Source organism: Aquarana catesbeiana, linkage group LG07, assembly GCF_042186555.1.
Source record: "Aquarana catesbeiana isolate 2022-GZ linkage group LG07, ASM4218655v1, whole genome shotgun sequence".
In the NCBI taxonomy this organism is placed as follows: domain Eukaryota; kingdom Metazoa; phylum Chordata; class Amphibia; order Anura; family Ranidae; genus Aquarana; species Aquarana catesbeiana.
The window spans coordinates 321,727,578-321,742,764 of record NC_133330.1 but is presented as its reverse complement, the minus strand read 5'-3'; the positions used below and the strand labels follow the sequence as shown (position 1 = coordinate 321,742,764).

Here is a 15,187-nt window from a genome sequence, read left to right as displayed (position 1 = left end):
CTGTTCGTTTAAACCTGGCTGCCTCTGATCTGGTCCACCCTGAACAGAAGAGGACCCAGTCCCCCTCAATTTTTGTAGCAGGCCTGATCGGACCCAGAGGGTGTAAAAGGACACAAATCGATTTAGGAATGCATGGACCTTCTGATCGGGTCCCTCTGAATTAGATCACCCTCATGAAAGGGCCCTTAGATTTAAATGGGAAGGCTTAAAAATGCACAAATCAAGCATTTTTGTGTGTTTTTTAGGTATTTTTTTAGCCAATAAAAACTGGTCTTCCTTGTGATTTCCAATAGCTAATACAAAAATGTCTGAAGCTTAAAAACACATGTAAAACTCTTGAAATAATAAAATTTCAAAATGCACATATATTCATGCAAAAAAACATCAAAAAACATGCGGAAATCACTCTGCTTAGGTGTGAACGCAGCCTAAGGTTCTACTTTTGTAATCTACAAGCCATCATGCCTGCAATCAGGTTTATTACACACTAGCTTAGTTCAAGCCATGAGATTTCCTCTCCGCTGTCCTGTGCCGCCACTAGCGTCAATTATATTCCGCAATCATGACTATTCTGCAAAAAGATAACGTTGCTGAGGCATCATGACAGCGGCCTCTAAGTTCTTTCCCGGAATCCCCTGATACTGTAAACATAGTGCTGATGTTTTTAATGTGACACTCACCCCTGATGGCTTTTGGATCACAGCCTAGAATGGGACTGCGTGCGCAGGAAGGAGCGTACATTAATTGGCTTATTGATTTTTCCTGGACTTTCTGCTCTACTGGTTTTTTTTTTTAAAAAGAGTCTACAATATTCAGCTCTACAATCTACCAGCGGAATATTCTGTTCTCGTAAGAACATGTTTAATTTACAATATCTCACAAAAGTGAGCACATCCCTCACATTTTTGTAAATATTTTATTATAGCTTTTCATGTGACAACACTGAAGAAATGACACTTTTCTACAATGTAAAGTAGTGAGTGTACAGCTTGTATAACAGTGTAAATTTGCTGTCCCTCAAAATAACTCAACACACAGCCATTAATGTCTAAACCGCTGGCAACAAAAGTGAGTACACCCCTAAGTGAAAATGTCCAAATTTCACCCAAAGTGTCAATATTTTGTGTAGCCACCATTATTTTCCAGCACTGCCTTAATCTTTACCAGAGCTTCACAGATTGCCACTGGAGTCCTCTTCTGCTCCTCTATGACGACATCACGGAGCTGGTGGATGTTAGAGACTTTGTGCTCCTCCACCTTCTGTTTCAGGATGCCCCACAGATAATCAATAGGGTTTAGGTCTGGTTGGCCAATCCATCACCTTTACCCTCAGCTTCTTTAGCAAGGCAGTGCTCATCTTGGAGGTGTGTTTGGGGTCGTTATCATGTTAGAATACAGCCCTGCGGCCCATTCTCTGAAGGGAGGGGATAATGCTCTGCTTCAGTATGTCATAGTACATGTTGGCATTCATGGTTCCCTCAATGATCTGTAGCTCCCCAGTGCCGGCAGCACTCATGCAGCCCCAGATCATGACATTGCCACCACCATGCTTGACTGTAGACAAGACACACTTGTCTTTGTACTCCTCACCTGGTTGCTGCCACACACGCTTCACACCATCTGAACCAAGTAAGTTTATCTTGGTCTCATCAGACCATAGGACATGGTTCCAGTAATCCATGTCCTTAGTCCGCTTGTCTTCAGCAAATTGTTTGCGGGCTTTCTTGTGCATCATCTTTAGAAGAGGCTTTCTTCTGGGATGACAGCCATGCAGACCAATTTGATGCAGTGTGCGGTGTATGGTCTGAGCACTGACAGGCTGACCCCCCACCCCTTCAACCTCTACAGCAATGCTGGCAGCACTCATACGTCTATTTCCCAAAGACAACCTCTGGATATGACGCTGAATACGTGCGCTCAACTTCTTTGGTCGACCATGGCAAGGCCTGTTCTATGTGGAACCTGTCCTGTTAAACCGCTGTATGGTCTTGGCCACCGTGCTGCAGCTCAGTTTCAGGGTCTTGGCAATCTTCTTATAGCCTAGACCGGTGATGGCGAACCTTGGCACCCCAAATGTTTTGGAACTACATTTCCCATGATGCTCAACTACACTGCAGAGTGCCTGAGCATCAGTGGCATTGCTAGGTGGCAAAAAGACCAGGGGCTTCAGCCCGAAGTCCGATGCTGGCACCGATGGGGGGGGGGGGGGAGTCGAGAGTGGTCATTGCACGGGGTTTTTTGGCTAGCGCTGGGGTTGTGTGGCGGGGGGTAAGCTTACTTGCTGGTTGCTGCCTGGGGCTTTGCAGTGCCCATCAATTTTGACCACTAATCTCAGCTACCTGACACACTGACCTACCTAACATACACTGACCTGACATACACTGACCTACCTAACATACACTGACCTGACATACATACATACATACATACATACACCTACCTAACATACACTGACCTACCTAACATACACTGACCTGAAATACCTACACCTACCTAACATACACTGACCTGACATACACTGACCTACCTAACATACCGTGACATACATACACTGACCTCACCTACCTGACCAGGAAACAGACTTCATGTGTCCAGGTGTCCTGCAGTTCAGTTCAGCCGTAGTGTGCGGTGTGCAGCCCACGCATCATGTGGCACAGCAGGCAGCCAGAGAAGAGGAGACTGCTTGAATTTCATCGCCTGGACCTTGGAGCTCCGGGCTTTGTCCTGCACGTAGTAAGTTATACAAAGTAAAGCCTGCCTGCCTCCCAGTCCCAGCACGGCCAGCAGACACAAGGCGGTATGGAGAAGACTCTTCTGCTTCCTGCTGCAGACACACACCGAGATCCGGAGCTCTTTACTTTGCCGTCCGCCCCCAGCACAGCTCAGGTCACCAACACACCCCAGCACCGGGCTCCTCTTCAGGTTATCCTCATCCCCTCTTCTACTTTCATCGGTGCAGTCACTGGCACATCTCGCCAGATCGCTCCTCCGCTGCCCTGATCTATCTCAGCGCCGAGTGGGGATCTCAGTAATGTGGCGCAGCGGATTGTAATTCCCGCCTTCTGGAGCCTGCAGCGCCTATGATGGACGTCACACGTCCCGCGGTCCCAGCATTGGACCAGTGGGACGTCCATCATAGCTCCAGAAGGCGGGACCTGTATGTCATTCGGCCACACTCGGCCGCACTCGGCGGATCAGATCGGTCCCCGCTTGTCAGCGGCCGGCGGAGCTCGGGGCTAACAATTGAACGGTGCCTTCTTGACACTCGGGGCTTTTCGGGGACCAATTGGGGGCTTCAGCCCCCCCTAGCCACCCCCTCCCGACGCCCCTGCTGAGCATCATGGGAAATGTAGTTCCAAAACATCTGGAGTGCCAAGGTTCGCCATCACTGGCCTAGACCATCTTTGCAGACTAATTTTGTGCAGTGTGCGGCGTATGGTCTGAGTACTGACAGGCTGACCCCCCACCCCTTCAACCTCAGTAGTAATGCTGGCAGCACTCAGACGTGTATTAATCAAAGACAACATCTGGATATGACACTGAGGACGTGCACTCAACTTCTTTGGTCTCCATGGTGAGGACTGTTCTGAGTGGAACCTGTCCTGTTAAACCGCTGTATGGTCTTGGCCACCGTGCTGCAGCACAGTTTCAGGGTCTTGGCAATCTTCTTATAGCCTAGGCCATCTTTATGTAGAGCAACAATTCTTTTTTTCAGATCCTCAGAGAGTTCTTTGCCATGAGGGGCCATGTTGAACTTCCAGTGACCAGTATGAGAAAGTAAGAGCGATAACACCAAATTTAAAACACCTGCTTCCCATTAACACCTGAGACCTTGTAACACTAACGAGTCACATGACACCGGGGAGGGAAAATGGCTAATTGGGCCCAATTTGGACAATTTAACTTAGGGGTGTACTCACTTTTGTTGCCAGCGGTTTAGACATTAATGGCTGTGTGTTGAATGATTTTGAGGGGACAGCAAATTTACACTGTTATACAAGCTGTACACTCACTACTTTACATTGTAGCAAAGTGTCATTTCTTCAGTGTTGTGAGATACTGTATGTACAGCTGCAAGCCCGCATACAGAGAATATGTAGGAAGGTACTGGACAGGTTGTGACACTACAGTGCAGGCTGTTATCCTAGGGAATTTGGGGTGCTGCTCCAGACAAACATCCTTCAACTCTGGTAACTCCTACTTAAGGCTGTAAGTGGAAAAGGAGCCCATCCATCAGTGCTGTAGCATGCACTGGAAAGAAAACACCGCTGAATACCATGGCCTGGGTGAAGTCAGGCTGAAGGCTGATTCACTTTTCGGGCCGGGTTGGTGTGCGGCGGTGTTTCTTCCTTTCTTTTACAGTGCAGGCAACACATATCTATGGATATCAGCGGTCCTCCAGATGAGCAAAGACAAGGAGAAAAAAAAAGGATTAAAGTCACAAAAGAAAGTTGTATTAAGTTGTAGGCATGTGAAAAGTCCATAAAGACATGGATGAGCGAGTTTGGGGTGGAGTAACTTGACTGGCCTGCACAGAGTCCCGACCTCAACCCGATAGAACACCTTTGGGATGAATTAGAGTGAAGACTGTGAGCCAAACCTTCTCATCCAACAGTGGTCAGTGCCTGACCTCACAAATGCGCTTCTGGAAGAATGGTCAAACATTCCCATAGACACACTCCTAAACCTTGTGGACAGCCTTCCCCGAAGAGTTGACGCTGTTATAGCTGCAAAGGGTGGGCCAACTCAATATTGAACCCTACGGACTAAGACTGGGATGCCATTAAAGTTCATGTGTGCGTAAAGGCAAGTGAACATATTCGCCAGCACGCCATGGATCAACACTTCCGTCCAAGGATTTATTTTATTGAGAGAGATCACATCACAGAAATAAGCGCAACGTTTGGGAGCCGCGCAGGGCCCCTTCGTTATCACATGCCTGACTAAGGGGCCCTGCGCGGCACCGAAACGTTGCACTGGTCCCCAACTGGTAATCGCTACAGCACCCACCATTTTAAGAGCCATACTTTCCAGGAATGTGTGCGATAGGAATATTGACAAGAGTGTGTAAAGGCAGACGTCCCAATACTTCTGGTAATATATATATATATATATATATATGTGTGTATATGTATATATTATTTACTAAGGACTTACCCTGTTTTTTAGGGGTGTTTCCTTGTGCAGCTGCGGAGGGTGGGTTTTTAGATTATAATTGGCCAATTACCGTATATTATATTTCATTTTATATATGTGATATATTGAGTGAAATGTGCAGCGCTTATGTGATCATATAAACCATAACAAATAATATGAGTACAAATAACGTGAATAATAAATTATGTGCTCAAAAATACTTCAAGCGGTCCTCTATTATGACATGTGATGTCTATAAACAGAGGAACTTGGACGTGTGAGGTCCAAAAAAGAAAAAAGTCAGTGACAAGCTTCAATCACGTGTGATGATGATCCTCAACCACATGTGGATATAATATAGTGACAGTCTTATACTTCAAATATGTATGATGTAATAACAGTTGATAGTAGATCCACCACCAAAGACACCAGAAGCTGCTTACCAAAGGGATTGAACTCAAATAGGTGTACACCTAGTGAGTCAATCAAGCTTTGTGGTATAATATACCAAGGGGATCAGATGCTCTATCCAGATATGACCTCCAGACGGACCTCCGAACAGGTGTAAGGTATGGATGGACTCAGTAGATATAGGCAGTCAGCCCCACCATTAAAAGAAAGAGGAAGACATATAGCGTAACTCTGTATGAAAATTGTAATACATGAAAAGCAAAGGACATACACTCACGTGTTTAGCAGTAAAATCAAGTGCTTGTATAAAAGAAGACAGTGGTCTCAGCATATCCTCCCAACGTGTTTCGACTTAGAAGTCATCATCTGGGGTATATATATATTTGTGGTATTGCTTATTGTTTGTATTTTTTGATACATATACATTGAGATTGTGCCTAATTGTCCAAAAAAACATACTTACATAATTAGATTTTTATACATTTTTACTATAATTTATTTTGTTTTATAATAATATGTTTTTTTGCACCCGCCTTGCATTGTGTGATTATTAAGTGGATTATAACAATGTTCTGTTCCTTTTTTTTTCCCAAATCATTTTTTTTTTAAATGATGGGCTTTTGAATGAATTTTAATAATTTTATTTTTTACATTTTCATTCTAATAATTTATTATAATAATATGTTTTGTACTCGCCGTGCATTGTTTTTAAACAGATTATAATCATTTTATTTTTTGTTTTTTGTTTTTTATATTCCACCTATGCTAATCACCTCCTGGTTTAAAAATTGGGTTTACATACAGTAAAATGTCTACTATTGTATGCCAATCATGAACTGAGAGCATGGGGAAAAAAAACTGCAATTTTCATTTGAGACATGAACATATTTCCTAGGAAGCGATGAACTCTAGTAATGTAGGACAGCGATTCTTGCTTTTTAGAACTCCTGTATTTGTAAAGAGTGACAGAAGAAAATGTGTTTTTGGCAGCAGTGAATACATTGACCGTAGGGCTACATGTGTAAGTGACAACCTGGCTGTTACATTTCAGATTTCCAGTCGGATAGCGATAGCTTTAACCCCACGCTCTGGGAGGAGCAGCGACAGCAGAGGATGACGGTGGCATTCGAGTTTGAAGACAAGAAGGAGGAGGAAGAGGGTCCCGGAAAAGTCAAGGTTTGTACAATGTTATCCTTCTTCTAATGAAGAATCCATTTCCTCTACACACCTCGAATTGGGCCTTTTGCAAACTCTTTGGAAAAGCTCCCTGACCATGTTAGCAAGCAAGGATTCCTAAAACTGATTTTAAATATTCTTTCCTAAATAATTCTCGTTTTTCCTTTTTTATTTTGTGGAGGTTTTATATCCCTTTCATGCCTAAGTCTGTTCCTGAGATTTGTTGCTTACAAGTTAAAATCTGGATTTTTTGCTACAAAATTACCTAGAACCCCCAAACATTACGTATACAGGGGGTCCCCGGGTTACAAACAAGTTAGGGACTGTAGTTTTGTTCTTAAGTTGAATCTGTTTGTAAGTCGGAAAAGGTACATTTTCTAAGTGTAGCTCCAGCCAAAAAAACTATTTTTAAGCTTTTTGGATAGCATAGGGAAGGGTTATCACCCCTGTAACATTTGTTTTGTTGTCTGTGCACCTCTTCAGAAGATTTCACCTCATTTTCTGTCCCAATGACAATTGGATTTTGAAAATTTTGGGTTGTTGTGGAAACAAGCCTTGGTGATAAAGCATCAGTGGAGGTACCTTTCCCCATAATAGCTCTTACAGGAGTGAATTTCCCTTCCTAGGGGTAGATTTCCTCTCACTTCCTGTTGTCTCCCTCCGTTTGTAAGTAGGAGTCGTTTGTAAGTTGGATGTTTGTAACTAGGGGACCTCCTGTATATATAGATATATATAGATATATATATCTATATATATATATAGATATATATATCTATATATATATAACAGAGGCCCTAGAGAATCAAATGGTTATGGTTGCAATATTTTATGTCACGCGGTATTCGCGCAGCGGTCTTTCAAAAGCACTTTTTTGAGAAAAAAGAGACTTTCATGAATTAAAAAAAAAACTAAACAGTAAAGTTAGCCCAATTTTTTTTGTATAATGTGAAAGATGATGTTACGCCGAGTAAATAGATACGTGACATGTCATGCTTTGAAATTGACAAACTACCTAAAAATCTCCATAGGCGACGCTTAAAAAAAAATTAACAGTTAGCTGGTTAGAGTTACAGAGGAGGTCTTTTGCTAGAATTATTGCTCTCGGTCTGATGATCGCAGCGATACCTCACATGTGTGATTTGAACACCGTTTACATATGCGCGACTTACGTATGCGTTTTCTTTACTGCGTGAGCGGGGACAGGGGCGCTTTAAAACATTTTTTTTTCTTATTTTTTTTTTTTTTTACATTTTCACTTAAAAAAAAAAAAAAAAAAAATGGAATACTTTTATTGCTGTCATAAGGGATGTAAACATCCCTTGTGACAGTAATAGGTGGTGACAGGTACTCTTTATGGAGGGATCGGGGGACCCCCAATCCCTCCTTTGCACTTCAGAGTATTCAGTTTGCCAAAAACGGCGATTCTGAATACTGTCATTTTTTTAAAAATCTGCGCCATTGACAGCCAAGTAAACCAGAAGTGACGTTGTGACATCGTGACGTTGCTTCCGTGTGTTTACATAGAAGACTGGAAGGAAGCCATTTCCGGCTTTGTTTCAGTCTTACTTTAGCCGGCGGAAGTGCCGGATCACGAATCGGGTCTCCCGGTGGGACAGGAGGCCTGGGAACAGCGGCGGAAGGCGGCAGGAGGGGGGGACGTCCCCTCCCATTCGTTTGGGATAACAGCCGAGCGGCTTTTAGCCACATCGGTTGTTTTCCCTAAAGAGCCAACCGCCCGCTCTAAAAAACGGGGTACCGGGGGGCATGCCTGCAGCTGTAGGCATTACCCTGGTATAACCCCTTAATTCTGAGGACGCAAATGTGAGTACATTTGGCACTAAGTGGATATATATCGGGTAAAATAAGTATTGAACACGTCACCATTTTTCTAGGTAAATATATTTCTAAAGTTCCTATTGACATGAAATTTTCACCACATGTCGGTATCAACCAATGCGATCCAAATCTGTACTTGTTGATATGTTGCAGGCTGAAGATCCAGATGTTTACTGTCTCTTTACTAAGTGATTGGGGGGGGATGCCGGTCCTTTGGACCATTCTATGGTGCAAACTTGATCTGTTACCCCTGCCCCAATGCAAGAAGTTCTGTGAATGGAGGAGGTGCGGATGGACATCACAATCTCCCCTTCTCTAATCACAGAATGCCTTGCATACAAGCCATTTTGTGAAAAGAAGTGATGCCAAGCGGCTGACCCTCACTGATGTGTAAGTTACAATGCCAGTTCAGTGATTATTGCAATGTAGCAGCTGAATTAAAGTAAAGGTTTTCTCTAACAAAGCAGCAGCCACACGTCACAATTTATTTTTTACAGTGCAAATGTCTGAAAATCGTTTTTGTCCAGAGTTTTAAGCTTTAAAGCATTTGTAAATCCAACATTTCTTATTTCTGATATGTGCCGGCTGTACCATGTACTTGTATGAGCAAGTATTCTGTTCTCGTCCCTGCCATTCCCCCTGCTTTCCTAATAAACACTAGGCATGAAAGCAAAGCATGGTCAGTTTTCTAGCTGTGCTAGGAACTCAGCCTGCTCTTCTCCAATAATCAGACTTGTCCTGACTCCCCGCTGCCCAGCCTTTTACTGGGAAGATCAGTGGGCTGCTGTTTCTCCTCCTCCAGCTCTTATGCAACCAAGAACAGAGGGAATGTGATCAGTTATAAAAAAGGAAAAAAAGGTATTTATAATGTTTTTTTTTATATCTACTATGAAAATGTTTTCATTTCTATTTTCAACTGCATGGGTTGTTTTACAAGGTGAGGGTTTACAATCACTTTAAGGGCCCAGTCACCCCTATGTATGTTTTTGTGGTAATGCATGATAACACATTAAAAATGCAATGCAGTGCCATCAATTTTGAACCATACTCGTCATTGTGGTAACAGGTGACAACGCACTCTGCAACGCAGCACACGCCAGTGGGACCCAATCTTTAGTAGAGACCGAGGACTGTCTCTGACAGCTCGATCACTGTGGTGGGAGCGTGCAGTGAGCGTGCTATCAGACAGAAAGCTCCACTGCCCATGGATTCATATGTGGGTCGTGCGGGCGTTAAAGTCCAACCACTTTCCCAATGCACATATGCGTTATGTGAGCAGTGAGAGGTTAGAGGTCAACTCCACCTGCAATTGCTGCTACAGTTTCGGCTTTGATACACCCACTCCCATAAGGCACCAATGCTGCACTTGCTTTTACAAAATATTCATACCCCTTGAAATTTTCCACATTTTGTCATGTTACAACCAAAAATGTAACTGTATTTTATTGGGATTTTACGTGATAGACCAACACAAAGTGGCACATAATTGTGAAGTGGAAGGAAAATGATGAATGGTTTTTAAAATGTTTTACAAATAAATATGTGAAAAGTGTGGGGTACATTTGTATAGCGCCCCCCTGAGTCAATACTTTGTAGAACTGCCTTTCACTGCAATTACAGCTGCAAGTCTTTTTGGGGATGTCTCTACCAGCTTTGCACATCTAGAGAGGGACGTTTTTGACCATTCTTCTTTGCAAAATATCTCAAGCTCTGTCAGATTGGATGGAGAGCATCTGTGAACAGCAATTTTCAAGTCTTGCCACAGATTCTCAATTGGATTTAGGTCTGGACTTTGACTGGGCCATTCTAACACATGAATATGCTTTGATCTAAACCATTCCATTGTAGCTCTGGCTGTATGTTTGCGGTCTTTGTCCTGCTGGAAGGTGAACCTCCGTCCCAGTCTCAAGTCTTTTGCAGACTGTAACAGGTTTTTTTTTTTCTAATGCCGTGTACACATGGTCGGACTTGCCAAGGGGATAACCTCCATCGGCATTTCCGACGGAAAAATTTAGAACATGTTCTCTATCTAAGTCCGACAGAAGAGTCCGATGGGGCATACACACAGTCGGAATATCCGACCAAAAGCTCCATCCGGACTTTTTCTGTTGGAAATTCCGACCGTGTGTATGGGGCATTAGATTGCCCTGTATTTGGCTCCATCCATCTTCCCATCATCTCTGACCAGCTTCCCTGTCCCTGCTGAAGAAAAGCATCCCCACAACATGCTGACACCACCATGTTTCACGGTGGGGATGGTGTGTTCATGGCGATGTGAAGTGTTAGTTTTCCGCCACATACAGATTTTTTGCTTTTAGGCCAAAAAGTTCAATTTTGGTCTCATCTGACCAGAGCACCTTCTTCCACATGTTTGCTGTGTCCCCCACATGGCTTCTTGCAAACTGCAAATGGGACTTCTTATGGCTTTCTTTCAACAATGGCTTTCTTCTTGCCACTCTTCCATAAAGGCCAGATTTGTGGAGAGCACGACTAATAGTTGTCGTGTGGACAGATTCTCCCACCTGAGCTGTGGATCTCTGCAGCTCCTCCAGAGTTACCATGGACCTCTTGGCTGCTCCTCTGATGAATGCTCTCCTTGCCCGGACTGTCAGTTTAGGCGGACGGCCATGTCTTGGTAGGTTTGCAGTTGTGCCATACTCTTTCCATTGTTGGATGATGGATTGAACAGTGCTCCGTGAGATGTTCAAAGCTTGGGATATTTTGACTTCTGAAGGCAATTGGTTCCACTAGATTTTAGTTAGGGGTATCAGAGTAGAGGGGGCTGAATACAAATGTACACCACACTTTTCAGATTTTTTATTTGTAAAAAATTTGGAAAACCATTTATCATTTTCCTTCCACTTCACAATTATGTGCTACTTTGTGTTGGTCTATCACATAAAATCTCAATAAATACGTTTTTGGTTGTAACATGACAAAAATGTGGAAAATCTCAGGGGGTATGAATACTTTTTCATGGCGCTGTATTTCACTTTACTACATTATGTGTAATCCATCAGGGATGCATAACACCATCATTTGGTTTTGCAATAACCATGGCCAGCCAGGAAATATGAATCCTGTTGGGATAGCTTGCCATGGGTGTTGCCCCGGAAAATAAAAAGCCCTCACGTGTTTGCAGCCAAGTAAAGCTGCGGTATCAGTTTTAGGTAGAGTTGCCCTTTAATTCTTCTGGAGTTTCCTAGGCAACGGCATCGTTCCTGAATCTTCACTGATGCTCACTTTATTTAAATATAGAATTAATTTTGGAACGTTGAGATATCTAATTGAACACTTCAAGTTAAATACTTCTTTTTTTTTTTTTTGCTTATAACGAGACTCAACAAATTACACCGACCTGCTAAAACATTGCTGTTTATGGAATCGCTCTGTGATATAAATAATCAGATAAGTCTTTTATGTAGCTGGGAAAACGAGAGCATATGTAAATTTTGGAATGAACAGAGTCTGCGCTCGTGTTAAGTACTCTAATTATAAAGGACAAAAAATGTTTCTGCCTGAAAATTAGCCATGTACAGTAGTATACAGGAGTATACAGGATCACAGCTACTGCGTCACTTTGTTCTCCGAGAGTTTGTTTTTAAAAGGAACAGTAATCTCAAAATTCTATTCACTCTTAGGCCTGGTTCACACCTATGCAGGTTGCAGTTTGCATGTTCCAGGTGCATTTTTACGTTAACATATACTTTAATGCTATACTTCTCACAATTCAGGTTGAGATCAATTTGAAGAGGTATCCAACTCCATATCCAGAAGATCTGAAGAATATGGTGAAGTCAGTCCAGAACATGGTTGGGAAAAGTCACAGCACCTCTCTGGAGAACTCTATTCCACCTCCCACACCGGGTGTGGAGCAAAACCTCAAGGAAAAATATGAGCATAAGTGGCCAATGCCCACCAAGGAGATGAAACCCGAGGTGAAGGGACAATTGCATTTAAAACTTACTGGGTTTATTTTTCATTCAAGTGAACCTGATTTGAACTAAAACATTTGTAAAGTTTCATCAATGATAAGGTGCAGGCTCCTTGGTTGTAAGTCCTGGTGCTAGTCTTCAGAGTTATCCTTGTGTCCTGAATGAGCTACCGTGGAGAATAGGCCTAGACTAATTATGAATCCTCAATTGTTTTTCAAGTTTAGATTATGCCCTGCCCCTCATGTTTTTAAAGTAGAAGTTCAGCCAAAGCCAAACGCTAAATCTACTCTCAGCCACATTCTAAACCAAATCTATCTAACCCTGTAAAGCAAAAATCGATATACACACCTTTTCTGAAGCTGGTCTGGTCTCCAGCAGCGGATGTTGTGTGCAAGAGAGAACCGACAACGGCTGGGAAGTGACGCCACCCCTAGAGTTACTGTGTTATTGTGACAGACCTTCCAGCACTCAGCTTGGGTGCCTCCGTCAAGATATAGCGTTTCCCAGTCTGGAGCCAGGTATTATAGCTGAGCACCAAAGAACTAGACGACACTAGCTTAGGTGCAAACTGTAACTGACTGTATTGTAAACTCACACAGAATCTATATACCACACAAAATCAGATAAAAGCTTGATCACTTTATGCAAACAGTAAGATAATTAACATAGCTAAAGAACAGCCAACATAAACAGTAATCAAATTAAACAGTAAGCCAACTAGTCACCTAGACAAGCCTAAGTGATTCAGTGCCCACCCAGACCGTTCTGCACCAGTTCCCCAGTCAGAAGGCCTAATGCTGTCCAAATCTCTAAAGGGTTAGCAGACAGACAGAAACAATTGGTGACTCAATTAACAATGGGAATTCACACCTAGGAGGCACGCAATTGGGAAATGATACTATGGGAAAAAGACACCTTAGTAAACAGATTATAGCAGGAGATCCCAGCATCAGGTTGTTTTGAGCTGATTATATTAGCATCTGCTCTGAGTCTCACAGGCTAAACAGTCATTGTTGGTTTGGGCACAAAGGCCCCCAAATCTGTATCCAGGTCCTAGGTTCCCAGAGTCTGTGTGTTTCGGGGAAACATGGACCCGGATCTGAAGCAAGACCACTCCAAGGGTCCCCCAGGCACACACTTCCCAAGAATGGAGCCCCCTCAAAAGCCAGGGCCCATAGTCAGTAGGCAAGAGACTACCTTGCAGTCCCCTCCAAAAGCTCCTGTCCTGGTTGGGTCTGTCACAGTTATTATGGGGCTTCCATTGTCGGCTGCCTCTTCTGCACACTCACACACACTGAAGTTGCCGATGACAGCTCAGTGTGGGACTGGACCAGAGTGGTTGCAGAAAAGGTAAGTATAGGGATTTCTTCTTTACAGGGTTAGATAGATTAGGCTTAGAATGTGGCTGACAGTAGGTTTAGTGTTAGTGTTTAGTGTTAACACTTTTTGGCTGAACTTTTACTCTAAGCTCCACCATCTATCTTTCAAATACCAAAGTCTCTCCTCCCCAAAAGCATTTAATAGTTGAATGATAAGGAGGAAGGGGCAAGGGCCAAGAGAAGGTGGGGCTTATTCTCAACTTGGCCAACGCTACAGGCACAGGCATCACCTAGGATCCTGGAGGGTTACCCAGTAACACAGAGATCAGCTTGAAGACTAGCACAGTTGCCTGCATTGAGGATATCTGAGAACCATTTTAAGTCAGGTTTACTTTGACATAGGGCAGTAATAGTACGCAAAAATAAAAAGATTTCAACTTATAGTCTTCTCTTCTGTTCTACACAATATCGCATATTCAGGTGCCAAATAGGGAACACAAAGAATTCCAGAAGAGCCAAATGTCCGAATCAAGTAATATCCGCAGTTATTCTTTGGATGTCCCTAAGAGGAAGGAAAAAGAGGAGCATTCAGAAAGATCCGAGGTACTTGTCTTTTTTTATTTTAATTGTATACAGCCCCAACATGTTGCCCCCTGCCTCCAGGCCCCATAGAAATTTATTTCTATGACATCTCTAGAGTTACGGCAAGAAAGGAGGACCTTCTACACCCAAGGTTGATACCTGCTTAAACTTGTCACATGTTTGCTTTAAAAGCAAATAAAAATGTGCACCAGTGCTAGAATTTGTCACAAGGTTATATCAACCACATGTGTATTTTCAAAGGGCCTTCAGATGAATGTTGCCTTAGTGTAAATTTGCCTTTATGTGATAAGAATTGACACCAAACATAGAACAAGAGCAATCAGGAAAAGTCGCTAAGCTGCTAGCTCCTGTTAGCTAAGCATGTAAGACTCATATGTTTGGTTAGTTAGCAGTGGTTTATCAACCAGCACTCCAAAGACATGCTGGTAGGTTAATTGGCTTCTGTCCAAAATTGGCCCCAGTATATAAATGTGAGTTGGGGACTTTGGATTGTGGGCTCCTTGAGGGTAGGGACTGATGTGAGTGTGCGATGTATGTGTAAATTGACGGCTCTATATGGGTACCTTAACCACTTCAATACCAGGCACTTAGACACCTTCCCGCCCAGCCCAATTTTCACCTTTCAGTGCTGTTGCAATTTGAATGACAATTGCGCGATCATGCTACACTGTACCCAAACAAATTTTTTATCATTTTGTTCCCACAAATAGAGCTTTCTTTTGGTGGTATTTGATCACCTCTGCGGTTTTTATTTTTTGCGCAACAAATAAA

The 15,187-nt window shown here is 43.0% G+C and overlaps 1 protein-coding gene across 5 annotated transcripts in view; it reads left to right on the top strand.

Annotated features, from left to right (window-relative positions):
* Positions 1-15,187, top strand: part of LRRC7 (leucine rich repeat containing 7) — a 508,948-nt gene that overhangs the window by 398,590 nt on the left and 95,171 nt on the right. For all 5 annotated transcript variants that reach the window (XM_073593758.1, XM_073593756.1, XM_073593759.1 and 2 more), the window contains 3 exons: positions 6,599-6,723; positions 12,294-12,497; positions 14,294-14,416. In XM_073593758.1, coding sequence (XP_073449859.1) covers positions 6,599-6,723; positions 12,294-12,497; positions 14,294-14,416 — 452 coding nt within the window. The remainder of the gene's footprint in view (positions 1-6,598; positions 6,724-12,293; positions 12,498-14,293; positions 14,417-15,187) is intronic.